Source organism: Rosa rugosa, chromosome 4 (genome assembly GCF_958449725.1).
Source record: "Rosa rugosa chromosome 4, drRosRugo1.1, whole genome shotgun sequence".
Lineage (NCBI taxonomy): Eukaryota > Viridiplantae > Streptophyta > Magnoliopsida > Rosales > Rosaceae > Rosa > Rosa rugosa.
The window spans coordinates 44,062,971-44,088,394 of NC_084823.1; the positions used below are offsets into that span (position 1 = coordinate 44,062,971).

General features: G+C 37.4%; 2 protein-coding genes across 2 annotated transcripts; one reads left to right on the forward strand and one right to left on the reverse strand.

Annotated features, from left to right (window-relative positions):
- Nucleotides 1-5,788: 5,788 nt before the first annotated feature.
- LOC133706868 (transcription factor MYB3R-5-like) lies at nucleotides 5,789-9,324 on the reverse strand. The gene is made up of 8 exons (XM_062132415.1): nucleotides 9,186-9,324; nucleotides 8,550-8,710; nucleotides 8,320-8,371; nucleotides 7,989-8,046; nucleotides 7,436-7,530; nucleotides 7,241-7,344; nucleotides 6,870-6,998; nucleotides 5,789-6,528 (listed from the first exon to the last, which is right to left on the reverse strand). The coding sequence occupies exons 2-8, from the start codon at nucleotides 8,678-8,680 to the stop codon at nucleotides 6,234-6,236; spliced, it is 864 nt and encodes a 287-aa protein (XP_061988399.1). The 5' UTR covers nucleotides 8,681-8,710; nucleotides 9,186-9,324; the 3' UTR covers nucleotides 5,789-6,233.
- A 3,768-nt stretch (nucleotides 9,325-13,092) lies between these two features.
- Nucleotides 13,093-25,301, forward strand: LOC133746488 (alcohol-forming fatty acyl-CoA reductase-like). Its single transcript, XM_062174665.1, has 10 exons — nucleotides 13,093-13,210; nucleotides 13,803-13,906; nucleotides 14,001-14,203; nucleotides 15,061-15,161; nucleotides 17,879-18,074; nucleotides 18,326-18,487; nucleotides 18,948-19,029; nucleotides 23,406-23,681; nucleotides 24,773-24,900; nucleotides 25,006-25,301. The coding sequence occupies exons 1-10, from the start codon at nucleotides 13,132-13,134 to the stop codon at nucleotides 25,178-25,180; spliced, it is 1,506 nt and encodes a 501-aa protein (XP_062030649.1). The 5' UTR covers nucleotides 13,093-13,131; the 3' UTR covers nucleotides 25,181-25,301.
- Nucleotides 25,302-25,424: the final 123 nt, after the last annotated feature.

Here is a 25,424-nt window from a genome sequence, read left to right on the forward strand (position 1 = left end):
TTTACACAACAAAAACGTCTTAACTCAGTTGTGCAATATCTTCCTAAGTTTTTTTTTTTTTTTTTCAATTTGCTTACATTCACACAACAAAAATAGAATTGCACCGCTGTCTGACAGAGGTTGTGTTAACACACAACAGCACATTTCTGTTCTGTTGTGTGATGAGTGTTGTGTATTTCGATTTTTGTAGTAGTGCCTTTTCTTTTTAAACAACAAACTTGTTCATTAGACGTCCATTACATTACTAATATAGCCTTATTCATATAGTTTGTATACAAAACATAGAATTTTTTTTTTGATCATGTAAATAACTCAAATGCTACAACTAGTCTTTCGTGAGTTGAACTCACAACCTCCAACTAGTCTTTCATATAGTTTGTATACAAAACATAGAAATTTTGTAATATATAGAAACTTGAGGTGAATTTACTGACAATAACTCCAAAAATTACTTTTTCTTTACAATTTTTTTTTTGTGCATCCTCCATTTTGAGAAAAGTTCAGCTACCGTCCCCAAACTATTTTGCCAAAGCCAATTTGATACCCGAACTCTCAAAAGTATCAATGTGATACCCAAAGACCTAAATTGGCATCAACGTGATACTTCCGTCCAAAATTTATGACGGCGTCGTTTGTTTGCTGACGTGGCAAGCACGTGGGTAAAAAAAAAAAGGCAAAATCAACTTTTTACCCTTTTTTTGTTAATTTTCATTTTTTTTTTTAGAAAATTTCAGCTACCGTCCCCAAATACCCAAACTCTCAAAAGTATCAATGTGATACCCAAAGAAGTATTTTGACATCAACGTGATACTTCCATCAAAAATCTCTAACGGCGCTATCTGTTTGCTGACGTGGCAAGCACGTGGGCCCTTTAAAAAGTGAAATGACCAATTTACCCTTCTTTTTTTTTGTTAATTCATTTATTTTTCTTTTCATTTATTTTTCTTGTTCTTGTTCTTGTTCTTCTAGGATATTGTTCTAGTCAAACCGCCGCAAGCTCCGCTCTCTTCTCCACCCAAGAATCAAAGAAAAATGGCTTATGCTTCTTCTTCAACCTCAGTCCTCTTCTTCTTCTCTCGCCTCCTCCTCTCTCTCATCTCCTTCCCTTCCGCCCAAACCATCACCAACACTGCCATCATCCTCTCCAATTCCTGCTACAAATCCATGTTCTTCGCACTCAACTCCCAGCGGACGGACCCAAAACGAAAGTTGGGTGACACGATTAACAAAAAAAAGAAATCAAATCTTTCTACGCCTAGAAAACTGCTCTGGGCACCCAGAGACGCCCATGTCTTCTTCTCCGCCAAAACCGATTTCCTTCTTCTTCGCCTAGCAGCTTTCCTCTTTCGGGTTAACCAACTGGGAAACTGGTTCGCTGCACACCAAATTCTGGTGAACCTTAGCTCCACCAACCATCTTCTTTCTTCGCAAAGACCGTCACCCATTCGCTAATAGAACCTCCGTTCATCAAACGCCCTCCTCCACCGCCACAACCTCAGCGTCATCTTCCTCCACCGCCACCGTCATGTCAGTAACAACAGATATCAGATACTCCGATCAAAATCACAATCACAAGGTCAAAGCAACATATAACTATGAATTCATGTATACAAGAACTAAAAACAAACCCAGCATAAACCAAAAAAGCAAAACCAACCCAGATAGCATTTGAGCACAATTAGATCAAGAAAAAGACTTGGCAATTGGTACTTGGTACCTTTGGTTTCTCCCACACACTGTCAATTGCTCGATTTGGGTAAATGGGTCATTTCACTTTTTTTTTTTTGGACCCACGTGCTTGCCACGTTAGCAACACAAACGACGCCGTCAGAAATTTTAGACGGAAGTATCACGTTGATGCCAATTTAGGTCTTTAGGTATCATATTGATACTTTTGAGAGTTCGGGTATCAAATTGGCCTTGGCAGAATAGTTTGGGGACGATACCTGAATTTTTCTCCAAAAAAAAGAAGGGTAAATGGGTCATTTCACTTTTTTTTTGGACCCACGTGCTTGCCACGTCACCAAATAAACGGTGCCGTCAGAAATTTTGGACGGAAGTATCACGTTGATGCCAATTTAGGTATTTGGGTATCACAAAGTTCGGGTATCAAATTGGCCTTGGCAGAATAGTTTGAGGACGATAGCTGAATTTTTCTCCTCCATTTTTGTTGTACCTTCATGACTTTTGATTTCTGATGCAAAATGACACGCTAAAAGTAGCGCGTGTCAATCCCCGGCAACGGCGCCAAAAATTGGTGCGCTAAAAGTAGCACGTGTCAATGCCCGGCAACAGCGCCAAAAATTGACACGCTAAAAGTAGCACGTGTCAATCCCCGGCAATGACGCCAAAAATTGACACGCTAAAAGCAAGCGCGCAATTTAACCCTGTAAAATGTCATCGTTAGGATAGAATAAATAAGGATCGTTCAAACCGGGGATTGAGGGTACACCTGTAATTGTGTAAACAAATTAAGAATTAAAATAATAAAGTAAAAAGTATTATGTACAAAAATAAATCAAAGAATAGAAATATATACAAGTTAATGTAAAAAGGGGGGATTAAGATTTTTAAAATCAAAAATTAAAATAAATAAAATAAAGAAAATGTAAAAACACATATACAATGGTGGAATGCAAGGAACAAAGATCAAAACCACAATCATATGAATGAAATCTAATTACAATTCCTATAGTTGATTATCTATGTCATGAGAAATAAGTTGACCATGTGAAACGTTAGTAAGCAAACAATTTCCCATATTTTACTTTCCTTGAATAATTAATCTAAGTGAAAACACCTAAGTCAATCCTATTGAACATGCAATCATAGTCTAGAAAGCTAGCTAATCAAGAACACATTCAATGCATGAAGAACAAAGAAAGGATGTCAACCAAAGTGCACAACCTAGTTATGAATAAGTTCACCTATTTGCAATCCTCCTTAATTGATTTCGACTTTTGTCCAAAACTTTTACTACTTAAATCTAGCTTCAATTACATGCATATATCCTAAGTTGGCAGCCAAAGAACACATACATATAAAAGTTTTCTATAATCCAAAATCAATTAAGCAATCTCACATAAGCAACATAAAATCAACAAAGAAATCACAACTTTTATCCAAACATAGAGACGGGCTTTAAACTTTGCCCTTAACATTATTTGTTAACTAGAATTCATAGTTCTACAAATCCAAACAAAGAAAACCAAAAGAAGTTACAAGGAAAAAGATAGAATTACACCGTGAAGGGAGTGGATGATGAAGAGCTTGAGACGACGTTGATCTTGAATCTTGAAAGCAAGACTTCACTATCACGGCACAAGGTGGATGATGACGGCTAGGAGGCTTCATGGCTTCTTCTTCTCTTCTTCTCTTTGCTTGAAAATGCATAATCTTGAAACTAGAGAATGGAGAGAAAAATGGAAAGGAAATGGAGAGACAAAGAAGATGAAATGGATGAAGGAATGTCTTTCTTCTTTGTTGTAGCCTCTATTTATAGGCTACCAAGCAAAACTATTTGGCTTTAAACAAATGATGATGGGTTAGGTTTGAATACTTAAACACTAATGGAATTTGTTAGGTTTGAATACTTAAACACTAATGGAATTTGTTAGGTTTGAGTCACTTTCTACTCATTTTTCCTTCAATTAATTCTCCACCAAGACTTCAGATTTTGCCCGTGACTTCTTCATATGAAATGATCCACAATGAGTGTAGATCATGCTGTAAAATTGTAAGAACTTTTTTCCATGCCTTTTGGCCGGAATGGCTGCTGGACTCCATACAGGTCCAGTTTTCCAGTTTTGCTTCTGCAGAAAATTGGGCTGACTGTTTGAAGGTCTTCCACTTCTATTTGGCTCTTGCACTCTTCATAAGAAATGTTTCTTAGGATGTCTAGAATGGATCTGGAAGATTTCAGCTCATTTGAAGTTCATTTGGTCAGGTGGTCGCTCCTACTTCCTTGATTGGCTTGGTTTCTCCTAGCCGGAGTAGGAAAATGTGTAAAGTTGACATTTTTAGTGCATTTCCATTTTTCTCCATCATTTTATGGACCTAACACTTATTTCATCATCATCTACTCCAATGTACCTAAAAAATAGAAATTGAGTTAAAAAAACGATTTGTTAAGGAATTAACTAAGCAAAATATGAGGAATTAACTATTAAAATACCACATTAAAATGCTCCTATCACAAAACTATTAGTTGTCTTGCAAACTCAGTTCAAAATGTTCCTAATGCAAAATTCTTAAGGTGAAATTTTTTTCAACACATGCAAACTTCTTGATAGATGTCAGTCTTTTTTTTTTTAATGTGCCTAGGGCATATAAAGCCAAAACCCTTTTCTCTCGTTGCCCTATCGCCGTTCGGTAAAAGTGAGCATTTATCATATGAAGCATAAAATTGAGGAAGTCATCGAGAACAAAAAAATGAATAATTATAGAAAATTTAATTCAAATCTGCAGAAAGTTATATATTCTCACAATGAAGAATCAGATTGCATCATAAATATACCACTTTTAAGTGAAAGAAAAGAAACACTATATCAACTAAGAGGGCTTGAACCACCATATGTGGTCAAGTTGGTAAGAGCCTCCAGGTGTGGAACCCTCACATGCAAGTTCGAATCCTGTCGATGTTGATTTGAGTTAAATTTTAATATATTCTTGGTGGCCAGGGGAGAACGAAGCGTTATGACATGAACCCTCGCACAAATTAGTCTCTTGACCCAAAAAGCCTTTAAGTATACCGTGTGATCTCGATAAAAAAAAAATTATAATAATAAGAGGGCTTTGCTCCGAAACAGGCAAGTCACAATTTCTTTCAAATAATGATCACAACTTGACCCCAAATTTCCCTTATGTATACAGAACAGCCCCCCCTCTATTTGTTCCTTTTCACTTTGAACATGATCTCTCCAAAAATTCAATTCCACCTAGGGGAGGGCGAAATAGCCTAAAAAATTGAGCTGAACTGGTCGATTCGGTCTAATTTGATCCAGGTTTTATAAAATAAAAAAAATTAACAAATCGGACGGATTCGGACCTATTTGGGCCCGGGGCCAGTATTTTAAAAACTAAAAAAACACGTTGGGCTCGTTTATTTTTTTTATTAGTCCATCTTTTTTTTTTTTTCTTCAGATTTGACTAATATGTTACTCTGACTCCCTCGCGATCTTCTCTCCTTTCTTCTTCGTTTCTGCTCAAGCTCGGAGACTGCCACTCAACCCACCTCCGCCGCTTCCCTCCGACATCCCACGACGTGACCTCGTATGCAAAGCCACCCAAATCATCCTCGCCTGCTCTGCCTCCGATCCTCGAATTCCTAAACGTCGACGCTGACCAACGCCATCCCAATTTCCCAAACGACTCATTCTCAGATTGGTAATCAGGCCCCACTTTTGTTCTCCCTTCCTCCGCCTCAGTCCCACGACTCTCACTCTCTCTTGTTAAAGGATGGCGTGTGCTCAACACCGGCTCTCCCACCACTATAACCATTGCTTTGGTTTGTGCTTAGTGGTTTTCAATGGTTGTTATTCGATTTGATAAGCAATGTATGTTAAGATTCGATAATAAATTTTTGGCTATAATTTGCTGGGGTTGATTTATGGTCCCTGAATAGATGTAAATGGTCTGGTTTTGGTTGATTCCGGGAAGAGCTCAGGCCATAGAGTAGGGTGGTGTGGTTCGACGGCCGATTTGGTTTTGGTTGATTTTTTTTTTTTTTGGAAAATGATCATTTACCCAATTTTTGGGTTAATTAACCCCACTTACCCAAACACTCTAAGAGATTGCTCACTTATCCAAATACTCTAAGAGATTATTTCCCTAATACCCAATTAATTAATTTTTTATTCCTTTTTATTTATTTTTGGGACAATTTTGCCCTCTCCTTCTTTGTCACTTAGAGAGAGAAGTCATCGGAGACCTTACCGGACTCCCGTGACCAGTGGCCGGTCGCGGACTCCGACGACCGGTGACCGGACTTCAGCGACAGGTCACCGGAATGCCGAATCCGGCGTCTGAATTTATTGCCCCCTAATAAACCCAGTAACTATATTATTGCCCGGAGCAGAAACAGGTTTTTCAACTGTCTGGGTTGTAGTCCGGTGAGCTGGCGGCGTCGAGTTCTGGTCTGGAGTCGGATTTCAGGCGTAGGGGAGACGAAATCAAAACTAGGGGAGTTCTGAGGCAACTGGAAAATGTAGTCGGAGGCTTCGAAGGCGCAATCATCATGAGAAATAGTGTAGAGTGAGATCTGGAAGCAGGAGCTCGAGGAAAATCATCTTGGTGGCCGAGTCGATGTCAGGCCAAGGAGGCCACCAACCAATTTCGCCGGCGGCTAAGTACCTGCATTTCTGTGATTTCACATACTTCTGTCTGACTGTTTTAACCCCTACAAAATCTGATCTTAGTTCATCAATACAGATATCAGGATGCATGTCCCACTCATTACCATTAGGAGAGTTTGAATCTTCTTTCCTCTTGAATGCGCCATTCCAGTAATTTTTAATTGCATTGTCAGTCCTGCCATTTTCCAATAGATATCTGTGAATAGCGTATTTTATCCAGTTTGATTCAGGCAGCAAAAGTAATTCGTGACACTCATCTGAATAAATGAACCAAAAAGAATGCAAGCTGTTTATTATTGAAGCTTTTTCTGCATGCAGGGTGATGCGTTTCTCATCTGACTGCTCCCTGTCCAGGAGTTACCTGTTTTTCATTTCCACTTGTACTTTATATCATTTACCGTATTTTGCAGGTAAAAGACCATGCATGTATTCATGTAATAATTAAAAGATATCCCCAATGTTGATCAGTCTCAATTTTATGAACTCATTATCCATCAATTTTGAATCATTACATACCTTCCAGGTAGAAACCTTGCTATTTCTGCCCACTTGTTACCATACTGTTGGTGGTAGAAAGAAAGAATTCTTTCCACTTCTTCTGTCCATGCATCTTTGTTTATAGCCAGGCTTAAATGATTGTACCACCTGAAAATGATTAATTAGCTTCAGTAATGTCTAATGAATCCATACTGTCATAGTGAGCATAGTTGGTGAACTTTATTATAAAACATTTGTGCCAACACAGCTACTTTGACATGGAGTTGAACTCTAACGAAATCAAACATATTGGGAACCTTACTGAACCATAGATGTACAGAACAAATGAAGTTTGAATAGAATTTCATGCCAAAAATCTGATGCACTGAATAGAAATCATGGTCCCCTACCTTTCTCTGCATTGCTTGCCTATTCGACCTGGTAAAAACTTTGCAATGACAGACCATCTTCTAGCACCATACTTTTCAACCAGTTTGATTATACAATCATCTTCCTGAAATCAGCCAAAAGGACTATGATCATATATCAAACAAAAGCACAGCTTCTCCATTGCTATAAAATTGCAAAGAATGTGTTATTAGTACCTCCTTTGTCCAGTATCCCTTGATGATTTCAGGATTCAAAACTTTTTGCCAGCGATGCAGGCACTGAACATCTGAACGGCCAGGGATACCTGCAGCTGCACAGTATAATAAATTAAACAGATAAATTTTTTTGCACCAGACGATGAAATCATGAAAATGAAACAATTGCTTAAGATTAGATTGATAATTATGATCTTCATGATGATTCCTGTCCTTTGGAAAAATCGAAAGAACATTGGCTACAGTTCAACATCAATGTGGCAAAGACAGTCCAATAAACTTGTTTGAGCAGGAAGATCAACATCCAGGGTCAGGAGCAATCAAAGTCAGTATCAAGCCAACAAATGGCTGGTGATGTTAAAATCTTTAACTTCTATGGCCACCACAAGCATGTCCACCAAGCACCCAACGCCTATGGCCAAGTAAGTAGGCATCTCTAATCGTGTTCCCCATCCACCTCTCATGAATAGATCTTAATACATCTTAGTGCAGAGATTAAATTTACTCTAATAACAACATTATTCAGCAGAGTGAAATAGATTGGAAAGCTCACCTATTTGCTTCCAATTACTCCCATTAAACTTTCTGACCAGCTCTACCAGAAGTTTATCCTGTCCATCAAAAGTCATGTGATTAAGAAAGTGAGAAATTTTTCGTAATTGCAGATTCCATGTGAAGAGAAAACATACACTGAAACTAAACCAGCATAAGTTATTAAGTTATCAGAATTTAGTATTTCCCTCTTCAATAACAATGTATCTAAAATTGGAATGCTGAATTATATCAGCATTAGAAGTTTCTTGAAAAGTAAGTTGTATACCCTCAACCTCCAACTAGTTTATTTAAGTAACAATTACTGAGAAACCTATATATTTAGTACTGACCTCTTTCTCTGTCCAGCATCTTGATGATCGCCTGGTTGGACCACTGGTTCTCCTAGAACAGTAAAGTGAGCATTTATCATATGAAAGCATAAAACTGAGCAAGTCATCTAGAACCAGAAAATTGACGATTATGGAACATTCAACTCAAATCTCCAGAAAGTTCTATCTTCTCACAGTGAAGAATCAGATATTATACCGCTTTTAAGTGAAAGATAATTGAAACAACATACCAACTAAGAGGGCTTGGCTCTGAAACAGGCGAGTAACAATTGCCTTCAGATAATGGCCACGACTCAACCCCAAATTTCCTGTCGGAATGCATAACAGCCTCCTCTATTTGTTCCCTTTTGACTTTCACCATGATCTCTTAAAAAAATCAATTCTACCTGACCTGGAACATATCACAAACACATGAGGTAAAGTGGGGAATTCTATCATATACCAGAAAATTCAAGATTCTGTTTGGGTCCAATTAACTGAATGCAATCAGAAACTACTATTCTCACACCTTCAAAAACAAAGCCAGTAACTACAGTGAATCTCTCTCAGACTTTCCCCTATTTCCTTACCAATCTAACAGAGCAAACATCATGACCTTCCCAAAACACAAAAGTCTCAGTTTTTTACTGACCCTGAACATTTCACAAACATCTAACATGCACCACATCATGACCAACAGCCACAGTAGAAGAAACTCCATCATACTGAACTGAAATTCAACCTTCCACTCAGTTCCTGAGGAATTCGGTTGTTTCAACAAAGCCAGTAACTTTGGAGGTGGACAACAGTAAATTTCCCACATTTTCGCACCAAACAAACACAGAGAGCAACGAATTGAAAAAGCAATCCAGAATCAAAATCCGAACCTGAAGAACTCGAGAGAATGAGAAGTGCGGACGTCCCCAAAATGAGTCTGGAAAGAACAGAGAGAGAGGAAATGGAAGCGAGGTTGAGGGAAGAGCAGGGATTAGGAAATGAGTCTCAGAGGAACTGAACCGGGTTTTTATACTGGTCAGTTGTGCAGGAGAAGCTAGTGCTCGCTCGTCTCCTGGAGACGAGTAGCTTACTACGGAAGTTAATCAACGGACTGTCATCGAAACGGCGACGTTTCAGTCATTTCAATTAACGTTTTCGAATTACGTTTTGGGCTTCGGATATGGGCTGAAAAATCAAAACTCGACACTCACAAGTGTCACCAACTCACACTCATCGAGACTCACACTATGAATAACACTTTGGATGGCTAAAAGATCTCTGATTTGATTTATTTTTTGCACATAAGATCTTTCAATGTAAATTTTAGAAAATGAACGGTTCGGATTAGGAAAGTATAAGGTGAGAATTTACGATTGGACAGACTAAACGATATTCAATTTGATTGATTATTTGTTGAGAGAATTTTCAAATGATAATTTATAGAATAATAGAGAAACCCTAGGGTTTGGTAGAGAGCGGCGGCCGAGGATCCTGAGGTTGCACGCTGGTATAGCGGCGACAGGGCTTCTTGGCGCGGGTAGCGACGACTTTGAGGCGGGCTGTGTTGGCCGGCCGGTCGGATTCCAGATCGCGGTGCTTGGACACAGGTCTTTCGGTGGTGGAGGAAGACCAGTGGATCAGAGAGGTCAACGCGAGCACGGTGCAGGGGTTCGTCTGTTCTCCTGATTCCGACGTGGAGGGGCTGAGGTTGTTTCCTCGTCGGTGGATCTGGACGTGCAGGTGCTCGAAGACTTTGCTTGGGTTGCGGCTTGAGGTCACCATGGCCAGGCAACGTCGTGGTCGGCCGCCGGAGGGTTGGACGGCGGCTTGGCTACTGGGGGTTAGGGCTAATATCTTGGCTACTCGGGTTTGGGCTTGGGCTTTTGGGCCTGGGCTCAAACTTGGGTTGCGGGGCTATAAACCTAGGCCCACTTTATGGGCTTAAGGTTTTTTAAAGTGTCAGTCCTAATTCAGATCATGGTTCTTCGGAATTGGTAATTATCTTGAGTTGGACTGGAGGAAGCGGCTTCTGGATGAGGATCTGACTCCTATTTGTTTGTTGGGAAGTGGCTCTCTGTTGGTACCGCAATTGCGCGCCTGGCTAATGGGGATGCTAGTCAATGATTTTGCCCTAGAAGACACGGAGTTGTTCTTTGTTTATGGGCTCGTTTCCAAGGCGGGCTCAAAATCGACTTGTAATGAGTTTACATTACTTAGATAAGATTGTGGTAGTTACCCTGCCATTTTTCTGTCTTTAAGTGTATGTTAGACTCTGGCTCTTTGGCTGGTCATCTAATGCAATGAACCTTTGTTTCAAAAAAAAAAAAAGATAATTTATAGATGAACGATTCAGATTATGAAATTATAAGATGATCCATAATACTTTAAAGAGAAAATTAGTTCTACACCCAATTTGACAATGATTTATTAGGTTAAACCCAGTCACTTTTCTTTTCAATATACATCATCACACATTCCTTACCGAGTAGATTGTCCAATTAATACAATTTTCATTCATTCTTTTTTGACTTTGTTAAGGGAAACCCAAAGGCTTCCTAAGCCCAAGATAAACCCATTCGGCGTCTGTGAAATGCTCCAACTGTGCATTGCAACACAGTTAGGGCTGTCAATTTCGACACGACCCGATAACACGACTCGAAACCCGCACGAAATAAAGCAGGTTGAACCCTCACGATTAAAAAGCGGGTCGGCAGCGGGTCAACCCATCATGACCCATTTAATAAACGGGTCGGCCACGGGTCAACCCGCCAACACGAAGTGAACCCGTATAACCCGATTATGCTATACTTCTTCTTGAAATTTTGGACGTTGGGAGTATTTGATCCTAGGATTGGACAATTTGAAATATTTTGCTTCATCATTATTGGATTTAATTATTTATGAATTATATATAATTATTTATATTCTTCGTCTTATGAAATTTTTAGTGAATTTAATCAATTTATGCATGTTTTTAGTTAAATGGGTAGCATTGTTAACCCTTAAATGAGTCATTTTGTCCAACACGACATGACCTATTTATTAAATGGGTTAAGCAGGTTGGAAACGGGTAACCCGTTTAATAAATAGGTTGGGTTTAAGTTTAAATTTTCGACACGATTAATAAATGGGTTGGGTTTGTCTCTTGTGACATGACATATACCTTGACCCGACACGAACCCAACCCGACACGACCCATTGACAGGCCTAAACACAGTGCCTGACCACTTTGACAGCTTCGGGGTTCAAATATAGGTTGGGGAGCACACCCAACTAGGCAAGAACCACTAGGCCACTTGCAGTGGTTAATTTTCATTCATTCTCTTTTTCCCATTGTACCATTTAGTAGCTTGTAGAAAGTCATATGGAAAGAAATTAATCTATATGCCTAAATTACATATCATTTTGAAAGTATGTGATTTATGGCTTAATTCGTGCTTTGATTTCAAATTTTCATTGAGAAAAACTTTTATATATAGCACCATGATTTCAATCTTATATAGATATTAGTTCAGTTCAAGTAGACCAAAAATTGAAAAACGATACACCCTAGGGGTCGTCAAAAAGAGCCGTTTTACATGGTACATTAAAAAAACCTATTCTAAAGCATAATAGCATTCATGCTCTTTTAGAGTTAGGCACTTTTATTGAACAAAAAACCTAATACTCTGAAGTAGATTAAATGGCCACCAGAGATACTAGTTATTTTGCGACTTTTAAAATATAAGAACTACTATAGGCCTTAGTGCCTTACAGACCCAAACCAACCATACCCACATCAAAGGGGCAGCCCAACCCATGGAAAACTCTAAATTCCTTTAAGATAGACCAAATCCTTATCGATTTGGAATGGCTACTTTTTCTAATATTGTCTTTAGCGGAATTGGACTGGAAAGGCCGAAATTAGGTAGTACTACTATCTTTTTTCTATCATCTGGTTGTACAAAATTAATTGTTTCTTTGGATGAGAAATAAGGTTGCAAACCTACAAACTAGACTCTACGCCTTTAGCTAGTCTGATGCATTAAGTAGTGGACTTATCATACTTATCTGAAGTTAATACAACTATAATCTAATAAGGATTAAAAACATTTTCCATCTAACTATATATAAGGTTAACTTCATTTTCATACATAACTATGAAATTTTAAAAGAACTGAACCGGACAGGAATAAGGTAGTAACTCTTTTACGCTCATATATTTCCTACCTCCTTTGTGGTTTTCTTCGGTATCTTAATTAGGTAGGTGATTCTTTTTTGTGGATCGACAAGAATTATTAGGCCTGTGTCTAGGTGATATAAAACTATACACAGAAGATGCGAGAAGTTAATTAATTAGTCTAAGCATCTCCAACAGAATACTTATTTCAATTTTTTAAAAAAATTTAACTAATTTTAGGTTAAATTTGATCTCCAACAGATTAGCTAAACAAAAGCTAAATTTAACTTTAACTAAAAACTCTAGCTATATTTAACTAGAAAGGAGAGAGAATTTAACTAAAACTTAAATTTAACTTTAGATTTAGGTAGTCTGCTGGAGCATACCTCAATATGTAAACTACTTATATTTTATTTTTAGCTATGAAGGTACCTACACTGTTGGAGATGCTCGAAATATGTGGTATATCATTTAATGAAAGTTAGGCCAAAATTAGGTATTTAATAAAACTTGCAATCATTTTTCTTGTGCTAGCTAGCCGGTACAATGATATACAACCACTTTTATTTTGCCTTTATCCCACAGGATTAGTATAAATACTACTCAAAATTTTAGCACAAGTAAACTCAAAACTGTCCTCATCTAGCTCTGTGAATATTCACTACTCTTTCTCTACAATGGAGTTGGATAGCATTCTAGGATATCTGGAGAGCAAGACCATCTTAGTTACTGGAGCCACTGGCTTACTAGGAATGGGTACACTAACATCTCTCTAGTTTTTTTTTTACCAATCTCAAAAGCTTAAGTTTTATTAGTGCTGTTTTTTTTAAACATAAGGGTCTTGTTTAACTAATGAGTTTTGAGTGTCGTTTACTTTCACTTTGATGATCGAAGAACAGTGCCTCACTCTCTGTACAACTATACGAAATGATAGTTTTTCAGAATCTTTTATTTTTTTTTTTGAATAAAGGGCGGTGCGGCTGCCCTCAAGCCTTGATTAATGAAATTATCGAATACAAGGGGGGGGGGACATTGAGCGAAAACCCCTGATTACAATACGCATCTAGAGAACATCCTGAAATATTATCATGAGTCTCTACTAAACAACTGTATTCAACTAGGCACCAACTAGCAAAGAACTCTCTACTGGCGACTCTATTTGCTTTGACACAGCGGTGACACAACGGAAAGATAACTCGATTACAGCATAGCATAATTTCCATACACACAGCTTTCCCATAATTTCCATAATTTCAGAATCCTATATAAACTTGAACTGTTAGGATATAAGTCAACAATTATTTATACCTTAAAGCTAATATTAAATTTAATTTGCGAATTCATGCAGTATTTGTGGAGAAGATACTAAGGGTTCAACCAAATATTGGAAAGCTCTACCTTCTTATAAGAGCTTCTGATGCCAACTCTGCCACACATCGCATGCGCAATGAGGTTTGAGAAAAACTCATACATAGGTTCCAAAAATATTAACACTTGCATCTTCTTACTAATCTTTTTTGTTTTTTTTTTGTTCTATTTTATTAAGATTATAGAGAAAGAGTTATTTAGGGTTCTTAGAGAAAAATGGGGCACAGATTTTGAATCCTTCATTTCAAAAAAAGTAGTTGCTATTTCGGGGGACGTAGCTTCTGCAGAACTAGGAGTGAAAGGATTTGAATTGAGGGAACGTATGTGCAATGAAATACAAATTATACTTCATTCTGCAGCAACCGTGGATTTTAATGACAGGTAATCCATTCTATATATAGGAAGTTATACAAACATATGTATATTATTAGGAAAATTCTACAAAATGTTAACGTATGACATGCATACAATTGCCTTAAAAGTGGTAATTTGAGTCCTCAAAATAGTAATATTAGTCCTCAAAGTGGTAACATGAGTCCTTAAAGTGATAAATTTTCTTAGTTACCACATGAGTCCTCAAAATAGTAATATTAGTCCTCAAAGTGGTAACATGAGTCCTTAAAGTGGTAAATTTTCTTAGTTTACCATATGAGTCCTCAAAATAGTAATATTAGTCCTCAAAGTGGTAACATGAGTCCTTAAAGTGATAAAAATAGTTGATGTATGAGAAATGTTAACATACTATAGCTTTACCCATATTATTAATCAATGGTGTTTACCGGTTATGTGATTAAAGAATTTGTGGTCATCTATTTTTAAATTTAATATGAAAGACAGAGATTAAAATATTGTATTGTAGACATATTTATTTCAACTAGCTTGTCTCTTGTTATTAAATTCAGAAGGTGGGTAATCATAAATTTTTTTTATCTGATAACCGGCTGAATGAGGCCAAATTAAATATATATAAGTACATACATATACCATTTTAAATGTCCAAAAAAAAAAAATCTTACATACATATTGCAAGCGATATATATATGCATACAACACACACACTATGTACATACATATACACAACATATGTATATATATATATATATATATATATATATATATATATATATATATATATGTATGTTAATTTGTACGTATGTTGTGTATATGTATGTACATAGTGTGTGTAATATGCATACGTGTGTATGTGTGTTGTAATATGCATACGTGTGTATGTGCAGGTATGATATTGCTTTGGATGTGAATACATTTGGGGTTCTGCATGTGTTGAACTTTGCGAAGAAGTGTTTGAAACTAGAAATGCTTGTTCACATATCAACTGGTTAGTCTTTGTTCTGTCTACTTTGCACCCCGAACCAATAAATGTCATTTATGAATGCCAAAAAAATAAATGTCATTTATGGATTGTTGAAAACTAGGTTAAAGCAATTGAATTTGGTCAAAATCAACACAACCCAGTAAAACCCATTAACATAAACTGAGATCTCACAATGTTTTGGAGAAATGAAAGAAAACCCCCAAATCAAAGCGAACCAGTACAATTAGGGCATTGAAATTTGGGGTAAAGCAATCTAATTTGGTCAAAATCAGCAAAACCCAATTTTTCCCAGCACCAGAAACAAAGACCTCAGAATGCCCAAAAAGGAAAAAGAAAATCCCAATAAACAACAAATGAATGCCATGACTATGGATAATAACAACAACAAATTAACAAATCAATATCGGATAATGACAGTTGCAAATCAAATTTTGGATAATAACGCACTCAAAAATTCACCGATAATGGAAAGTTTTCGTGGCGGGTATTATTATTTATGGGCTAAATACTGGTTACTATCTTGTGGTTTAGGACCAAAATCAATTCAGTCCCTGAACTTCTAATTTCATCAAAAACACCCATGTACTTTCAATTTTGATCTAATATGTCCAATTCATTAATATTCTGTTATGGGTTCAACTTATAGTTGGATTATTTGATGAAAAACTTTTTATTTGATAGATTTCTAATAGTGAGACCCACTCCTAAATTGACTATGCATGTCACCTCAACACCACATCATAAAACATAGGCCATATATGAGCCACGTTAACAAGTTAAATGACTCAATTATCGGAAGACTAACAGATTGGACCTATTAGATCAAAATTGAAACTGCAGGGGTGTTTTGGATGAAATTAGAAGTCCAGGGACTGAATTGATTTTGGACCTAAACCACAGGGTAGTAACCAGTATTTAACCCATTAGTTATTGTTTCTTAACCTATTTGATGATTCATGGGTCCATATCGGTCGGGGAATTGAACCTGACCACAAGAACATAGATATTTAAACAAGTGGGAAGGGAAGAAATTTGATTGGTGAACTGAGGCTTCAAGTCTGTGTACAGAGAGAGAGAGAGAGAGAGAGAGAGAGGCGGGGAGGAGAGTGAGTAGTCAAAGTGAGAGTGAGTCAGAGAGAAAGAGTGTGAGAGTGAGAGATAGAGAAAATTGAAAGTGCTAAATTACCCTTTAACAAATGAATAATGACATAAGAGCTAAATGCGTTATTGGCGTCGTGTATATATATTGAGTCGATCTTGCAATTTGATGTACTAAACTTTATGTTTTATAATTTCATGTACATAAATTCATAGTCGGCCTAACTTCATGTACTATTTCTGAATTTTTCCCTACTTTATCAATATAAGAAAAATTATAGGTTTGATTTGTCTAATCTATCTTGCTGTTAGTCCAATTATGTATTATTAATCTTGGTCGACTATATTAGGAAGGATCAAATTAACATTCGACTCCTAGGGTTTGAGAGTAGAGGCGGTGGCAAACCCTTGGGATTCTCCTCCAACCAGTAGAAATATAGAAGCGTCGTCTGGCGCTGTGCTTTGGAGAACGAGAACGGGGTTCCTATTAGGGGCTTCGTTCTTGTAGTTGGTTTTCTTGGAGGAGAGAGACGATCTTGTCTACTTCCTTGTATCGGATGTGATGGCTAGCATGGACGTCGGGCATCACAGAGCCTGGCAGAGCTACTGACTACACCTTCGTAACTTCGTGGAAGATCTTGTGCAAGCTTTGACTTCCCTTTGATCTCGCTTGATGGAGGAGGCGTAGAGTTCGGGTTTGCTTTATGGTATTGGGCGGTGGCGATCCTTGTGAAGTGATTTGAGTGCAGCTTGTCCCCTAGCTATTTCTAAGCTAGGTCTACTCCTCATATCTCCCTATGGCTGAGGGGAGAGGTTGTGCGCCAGAGGTGGTAGGCGGGAGGCTCTTTGGAGGAAGGCCACCAAATTGGTTTGACGGTTCTCTTGTTTAGAAGTAGCTCCTCTTGTGGGTCAGCTCTCGCTGGGCCTTGGTTGCAGGGATGGAGATTGGTGGGTTTAGGCTTTTGGGCTAGCCTGATTATCTTTCTCTTGAAGACTTAGGTTTGATTGGGACTGTGCTCTTTAGGGGGTGCAGCACATTTTGATCTTAGATGGGCTTGTGGTGGCTTTCTCTTATTTGTTCATGCTGACGCACAATAATATGTTCTTTTTTTTTTTGAAACATCTAGGCGGCTGCATTTTGCTCAAATTTAGGAGCATAAGTCTAATTTAGGTTAGGGTTTATCTTTAATTTGACTTTTTTATTTTTTATTTTTGGATGATTTAGTCCTTTAAAAAACTGAGCATGTCAGCATTTTGCTCAAATTTAGGAGCATAAGTCTAATTTAGGTTAGGGTTTATCTTTAATTTGACTTTTTTATTTTTTATTTTTGGATGATTTAGTCCTTTAAAAAAGTGAGCATGTCATATGTATTGAGTACCCTTGGTTTGGTGGGTTCTAGTTTGGCCGGTTGTGGTTTCGACACTATAAAGAATCCAATTAGGTTGTTAGGATACTGTATCTTGACTTAGTACGGTCGTATGATTTTTCAATCATGAAATTTCCCCTAAAGAAAAAGAAAAAATCTCGATCAAATGCATATATAATTATTTTCTCTTATACATTTTATCTCTTGTACATCCTTTTTGAATTTGTTGACTTATGGTGCGTACATGTATTCTAGCTTATGTGGGCGTCGGAAGGATTGGGCTTATACCGGAGGACTCCTCTCCAATGGATGAGTTGAGAAAGGAAATCACTAAATCTGACTTGAAAGTACTGGAAAGGAACATGGTGGTGGACAAATTAAATGAACTAAAAGCACAAAATGCTTCAGAAAAGGTTATTACGAATAAGATGAAGGACCTGGGCGTTGCAAGGTTTTTGAGCATTGACTTAACTCTGCTTTATAATGTTTCTAAGAGTTTTAATCTTGGGTCTTTTCCTTTTTACTGGAAAGTTATCATAGAAAACCAAATATCTTCATTTGAATCTTGGTGCATGTTTATGGAAACGTTACACACCTGCACACATATATATTGAATATATATTACATATAGTTAGTTCCCGCTAATTATGTTTGAAGAGTACATTGTGTTTTTCTCCTAATTATACTCATATGGTTAATTAGGTCAAAGTTGTATGGTTGGCCAACTACTTATTTGTTTACAAAAGCGATGGCAGAAGTATATCTTGAACAATCAAAAGGTAATTTACCCATTACCATCATACGCCCAACTGTAGTTACGAGCACTTACAAGGAACCATTTCCAGGTTGGCATCAAGGTTACAGGTAATAATTATGAATAAAGGTTTGCTTTAAGATTTTTCTTTGATAATTTATTATGATTCATGACCGAAAACTAGGCGACCAATGAAAGTCTTTTTCTATTAATCAACCCTTTAAAGTACACCTAGTTTTCAACTAATATCCCTAAAACTAGACTAATATAAGATATATATCTAATAATATGGCATGATTGATGAGGTTTGGTTAGAGGAGACTCCTGCTATTATTCAGGATGTTCTCTACGAGGATATGTGTCATTGTTCTTATGTAGCTCGGGGTTCAGGTTTTATGTCCCCCCCCCGATGCTAAATCTAAATATTAATATAATAAATGGAACCGGGCGTGGGGCTGAGCCTCCCAGCTAGGCTGGGTTCCAAACCCCTTTCAAAAAAAAAGAAAAAAAGATATATATCTAATATTGTACCGATCTAAAATTGACATTGGTCAAGTTTGATGGTTACAGAACCGTTAATAGCGTCATTGGTACTTTTTGGAAAGGGACACTGACATGCTTGCCTGTAGATCCCACAGCTGTAATAGATTTGGTGAGTTTCATACCATTTTAGATCAGTTGTTTTTTTTTCAATGAGAATTTTGGATATCTGTTGTTGATGACACAATGCAATACAATTTCTATACTATATATAGCACATTTTTCTGTACTTCGATCATTTCAGCTAGAGGTGGCAAACGGGCCGCTAAGCACGAGCACGGCACAGGCCCGGCACGCTTAAAAGAGCCCTGGCACGGCCCAAGCCCGTTAGTGGCCCGGCACGACCCGAGCACGTTAGAATAACGGGTCGGGTTGGGCTTAGGAATATTGGCCCATTAGCCCGGCCCGGCCCGAGCCTGTAATGGGCCCGGCACGGCCCGAGCACGACATATTGTGGGCCGGCCCGTTACAAACATAAAATTTCATTTTGTTTTTAAAAATATTGAAAAACCACAATGATGAGATTTGAATATTAGACCTCTTTATTTAAAATCTCAAGACAATTCCACCAATGCTATTTCTTTATATTGTCAAAATAGTAAAATAAAACATTATATCCTTGTTTTGACATAAAGTATTTTTTCTAATCTCATAATAATACAACTATAGAATGAAGGAAAGAATAATATGATACTAAATCTTCATTATATTAATAAAGATTAATCTCACAATAATATACTAAAAGCAATATATTTTGAGTTATTTTTTTCTTTCTTTCTTTCTTGTAGTGGAATATAAAAAATATTAGAAAACTAATCTTAAAAAGCTAAGATTAAGAAAAGCATTGTAGAACTTAATTTATTTTAATTTTCTAAATAGTTAAATAAAATTAATTTTTATTTGTTCAAATTAAGATTTTAAAATCGTGCTTTATAGTGGGTAGGCACGAGCACGGCCCGGCACGATATGGGCTCGGGCCATGGGCCGGACCGGGCTTAATGATTAAGTAAATGGGCCGGCACGAACCCGGCACAATAATAAATGGGCCGGCCCAAGCACGACACGAAGCACAACTAGGCCCGCTTAAAATGGGCTCGGTCGGGCCGGGCCGGCCCGTTTGCCACCTCTAATTTCAGCTATATGTATGATTTGTTAGTTGAGACTTAAATCAGATAATTTAAAATTAATAAAAGAAGAAAAAAATATAAACAATCATGTTTGCATCATTATCCACATCATCTATACTATTATTAAGAGAAAACTGATTAGGGTTTAGGGTTTAGGGTTTAAGTGTGGTAAAATGCGGGTACGTTTAACATTGTAATTTATATATAGATATATGTGTGTGTGTGTGTATATTATATTATTTTAAATTTTATTTTAAAATCTACATCTTTCATGAAAAGTTCTACAATATTAATTTATACCACATTATTTATCTTCTGATTTTTTTTTATGCCCTACCCACATTTTGATGTCAATGAGATTGAACCCGTAACCTCTACCATCAGATGAATTAAATGTGGTAGAAGAAAATGCAGATACGTTTAATATTGTTATATGATTTAATATTTACTTTTAAAATTAAATCTAACATCAAAAGTTTGAACAAAAAAAAAAATGTTAGATTTTTTTTGTGATCAAAAGAGGTCAGCCCATTATATAGATTCAGCAAGCAGTACAAAAACGAAACACCCCTATGGGGTCGACAGAAAGAATTTTTCCTCAAAGCACCCTAAGCTTCCTATTCTAAACAAGAACAAGAACCCAGTATACCCCCAGTACACTCACCTTTTAGAAAGTCCACGCACCATTATTTCAAACAAAAACTTAACAACTCCGAAGCAGGAATAAAAAACCCTCAGAGCTACTGGTTTCTGCGACCAAGATCAAAAATTAAATAAAATTAGGAGTAGAGGATGACATGTCATCATCCACTCCATCTACATTCAGCAGAGCAGCCCAAATTGAGAATCCCCAATCAAACTGAGCCCAGCAAGAGACCCATACAACACACAGGAAGTCCACCGTCCAAAAGCAAGCCCAAAAACCCCAATTCTGAGCAGAAGGACCCTCCAGGCCCAACAGTCTTAGAGCCCAGACACAAACCCTAGCAATCCTAGCGACCAAACAACCGCCACCCTCAGCAGGATCACCACCACCGCTGCCGCTACAGCCTTTCCCTTCGCCGCCGTCTAGCATAGGAGAAAAATCACCATGGAGTTCTTTCCAAAAAAATCTAACATCAGAAGTTCTATAATATTTTTTGTTGAGGAAAAGTTTCTATAATATTAATTCATACCACATTACTTTTTAACCAAGATGGGGCTGTGACCAGTTACCCATTTTTAGCCCAAAAAATGCCCACTTACTCCACCAAGAGTTTTTTAACCCCATTTACCCAATCTTACATCTATTGACATTTTAGCCCCTGTTAATTAAATTAAAACCCATCCATCTCTTATCAGTCTCTCTCTCCTTCCCAAACTCTCTCTCTCTCCCCCCGATCTCCACCTCCACTCTCTCTCTCTCTCTCTCTCTCTCTCTCTCCTCCCCATGATCTCCACCTCCGGTCTGTCTCTCTCTCTCTGATCGCCGCGCCGGAGATGCAGTCCAAATCTGAACACGACGATGAAGCTCCAGTCGGCGATCCAACGTTCTCGTCGCCGTTCGATTGATCGGCGATCCAGCCACTCTAACGTCCTCGTCGCAGTTCATCGGCAATGTGTCTACTGCCCCTAACGCTGCCCCTAAACCCTAAACTTAACACGAAGACATTATTTGGGGGCAGTAATGTGTCTACTGCCCCCCACTAAACCATTAAAACTTGCACCAGTTAAGTGAAGGGTTCTGACTTCGTATGAAGACATTATTTGGGGGCAGTAATGTGTCTACTGCCCCCCACTAAACCATTAAAACTTGCACCAGTTTCAAGGATTCACAGTGTATTGCACTTTATCACAAACAAATCAACAAGAGATGATTACTGTCTCCTAAGAAAGACATTATTGGGTGGCACTAATGTGTCTACTGCCCCCCAATAGACCATCAAACATTACACCGCTTCCTATGTTTCGCAGATTATACAAGTTATTCACACTCAAAACAACAGATAATGTCTAAAAACCCACATTATGAGGGTCAATATTCTGTCTACTGCCCCCCACTAGACTGACACAAACAACACAATTTTTTTCATTTATCAACTACTGCAATTTAACACTACATTTACTTTGGAATAGCAGTTTTCAGTTCGTCAATAAATAAAGCAGTCATCATTGGCCCCCAATACAAAGTCTACTGGGGGCACTAATGTTACAACTTTTATGGTTATGACTGCACAATAGCAGATAGCCATTTTCAGTCCGTCGTCGATTCCTTCAGAAGGTCAACCCCGGCCTCGCCGAGCTTCTCAGCGACGAGGACCGTCGGCTTGGCGTCGAGCCTGGCAGCGGAGAGCACGACGACGAGTTTCGGCGCGGCGATGGCTAGAGCAGGCGTCGTGGGCGACCTGCCGGAGCGATGGAGGGAGGGAGAGAGAGATCCGACGTCTTCTGGAGAGAGAGAGAGAGAGAGAGAGAGAGAGAGAGAGAGAGAGAGAGAGAGAGAGAGAGAGAGAGAGAGAGAGAGAGAGAGAGAGAGAGAGAGAGAGAGAGAGAGAGAGAGAGAGAGAGAGAGAAATCGGTGAGGGGGGAGGAGAGAGAAATCGGTGAGGGGGAGAGAGAGAGAGAGAGAGAAACTGAGAGTAGAGAGATTGAAGGAGAGGGCAAAAAAGTCCCAAAAATTAATAAAAAGAATTAATTGGGTAAAGGGGAAATAATCCCTTAGAGTGTTTTGGGTAAATGGGGTTTAAAAACTCTTAGTCGAGCAAGTGGGCACATTTTAAGCTAAAATTGGGTAAATGAGCATTTTCCCTTTTTTTTAATACTTAACCCGCTCATCTCTTAATGTCAATAAGATTTGAACTCGTGACCTCAATGTTACAACTCACTAAACATATTTTAAAACCAACTTACATGAGAAAATGGAAATGACATGTCATGACACATCAATGACATCATATGCAATATCATCATTCTTTGGTTAAAATCTAGGCTCAAGTGTTGGTCTAAATTAATCAGTATTCTTGCAATTTTAACCCCTAGGAAATGAATAAAATAATTTATAATGTGGCAAATGTCAGTAAAAAATTAGAAGATTTACGTCATAAATTATAATGTGGTCTAAAAAAAAGAGTCACGTCATTTGCCAAGTATGTTATAACAGATAAGTGAAAAGTATTATGGTAAATCTTATAAAAAAAAAAGTATTATGATAAATTAGAAGATTCATCAGCGATAAATGAAAAGTAGGATATGCCCACTCTGTTAGTGATAAAAGTAATACGAAATAATTTATCAAAATTTGAATTCATTAATGTTACAGTGGAAATTGTTTTGTGGAACTCATTAAATGCATGTAATATTAATAGTTGGATTATATATGCAGATTCCAGTTGATATGGTGGCAGATTCAATAATTACGGCGATGGTAGTGAATGCCAACAAATATCTTGAAAATCCTGGAATGATTTATCATGTGGGAACGTCCTTGAGAAATCCAATGAAAATGTCTGAGTTTACAAATTTCATGTTCCAATACTGCACCAAAAATCCATGGCTTTATAAGGATGGAAGCACGATCAAGGTTGAAAAGTTGAAAATGTTCACAACTATGGCTGCATTTCGTTCGTACATGCAAATCCGCTACATGTTACCATTGGAGGTATTTTTTTTTTTTCCCTTTCATGTTTTCTAATGACACTTCATGATGACAAATTGACAAAGCTAATATATCATTTTCATGACGCGCGTTTTGAAACATAGAGGAACGCTCTAAAGCTAATCGGCTTTTAGACCAACTTTTCAGTCACATATTGACATCTCCACGGTTCAATTTTTCGGTCCCTATGAATAGATCACTTAAGCAAATTTTAAGCCAAATTGATGATCGGTTGGGTATTTATAATCATAATTTACTAATTATGAACACGAACGTTTTAGGTTGAACATATTCGGTTCGTCCATTGATTTGATCTAGTTCGATAACCAAACGATCATCAATTTGGTTGAAAATTTGCAGAAGTAATCTACTCATAGAGATCTAAAAACTGAATTGTGGAGATGCCAATATGTGACGAAAAAATTGGTCTAAAAGCGGGTTAGCTTTGTATTAAGAAACTAACTGGTTAGCTCTAAAGTGCTCCTCTTGAAACGTATCTATGAGTATTATCAAAACAACGTTTCACAAAAAGAACTCTTAAACTCATTCGAGAACTGACATGTATGGTACATCAATGTGTGCACTTCATGCTTTTAAACATTGAATCTAGATATTAGAGAAGAAAAAAAAAATCTATTGATAGGAAATAATGGTATATGCATGATAGACTGATCAAGGCCTCATAAAATGGAAGGAAGAAAACAAATCTTTTGCATCTCCCCTACTTTCTTTTTCTTCCTTTTTTTGGGACAAAAATCTCCCCTATTTTCTAAGCACTGATAAATTAATGGTAACCATTTCTATTACTCCTGATGCTAGCATACTGAAGGGATACAGAAACTACTAAATTTATAATAGTGATACTTTTCTCCGCAATTTATATGTGACAAAAGTTTTCAAGTTCAACTTCTTTATTTTTATGATTAAAACAAAAATAAAAGGATAGTTTGTGTGACGTACACTAATTATGCTAGTTTCAAGTTCACCTAACATTACTCTTTTCATTTCGTATAATGTTATTTTGTATAAGTTGTTTTATTTCTGTGACGTACACTAATTATTGATGATTTGTTCATGTTCTTTCTTTTTTGAAGGGATTAAAGTTCTTGAATAAAGAATTTGACCAATATTTTAAAGAATTATATGTTAACTATAACTGGAAAATCACATTTGCGATGCGGTTGGCTGAGTTGTACCGACCATTTTCGCTATACAAGGGCACGTACGTATGTTTTATCTATGTAATTTAATTGATGATTAAAGATAAACTAAGTTATAAATCGTACGAGCTAGCAATACGCATTGATGATTAAAGTTGTACGTGCAGCTTTGACGACACCAATTTGGAGAAGTTGCAAAGGATAGCAAGAGAGAATTACAGAGACGCTGAAATCTTTAATTTTGATCCAAGGTGCATCGACTGGGAAGACTACATGATGCGTACTCACATCCCTGGCCTTAAAAAACATGTTATGATCAAGCAAAGCCAGAGCCGACTTTGAATGGTGGTGCCACCTCTACGTACTATTTCACTTATTTGAAATAATGATTAGTCAAAAGTATTATATATGTTATGCATTTGAAATTAATGTCTAGTCAGAAGTATTGTATTCGTTACTTGATCAAGAGCAAGGACACGTGCTCCGATTGTATCACGTGCGGTTTAGTTAATAAAGGAGTAATCACGCATATTTGCGATGAGAGCATGGCGAATGGCTTCTTTTTTTTATAAGGTGAAATTTTTTT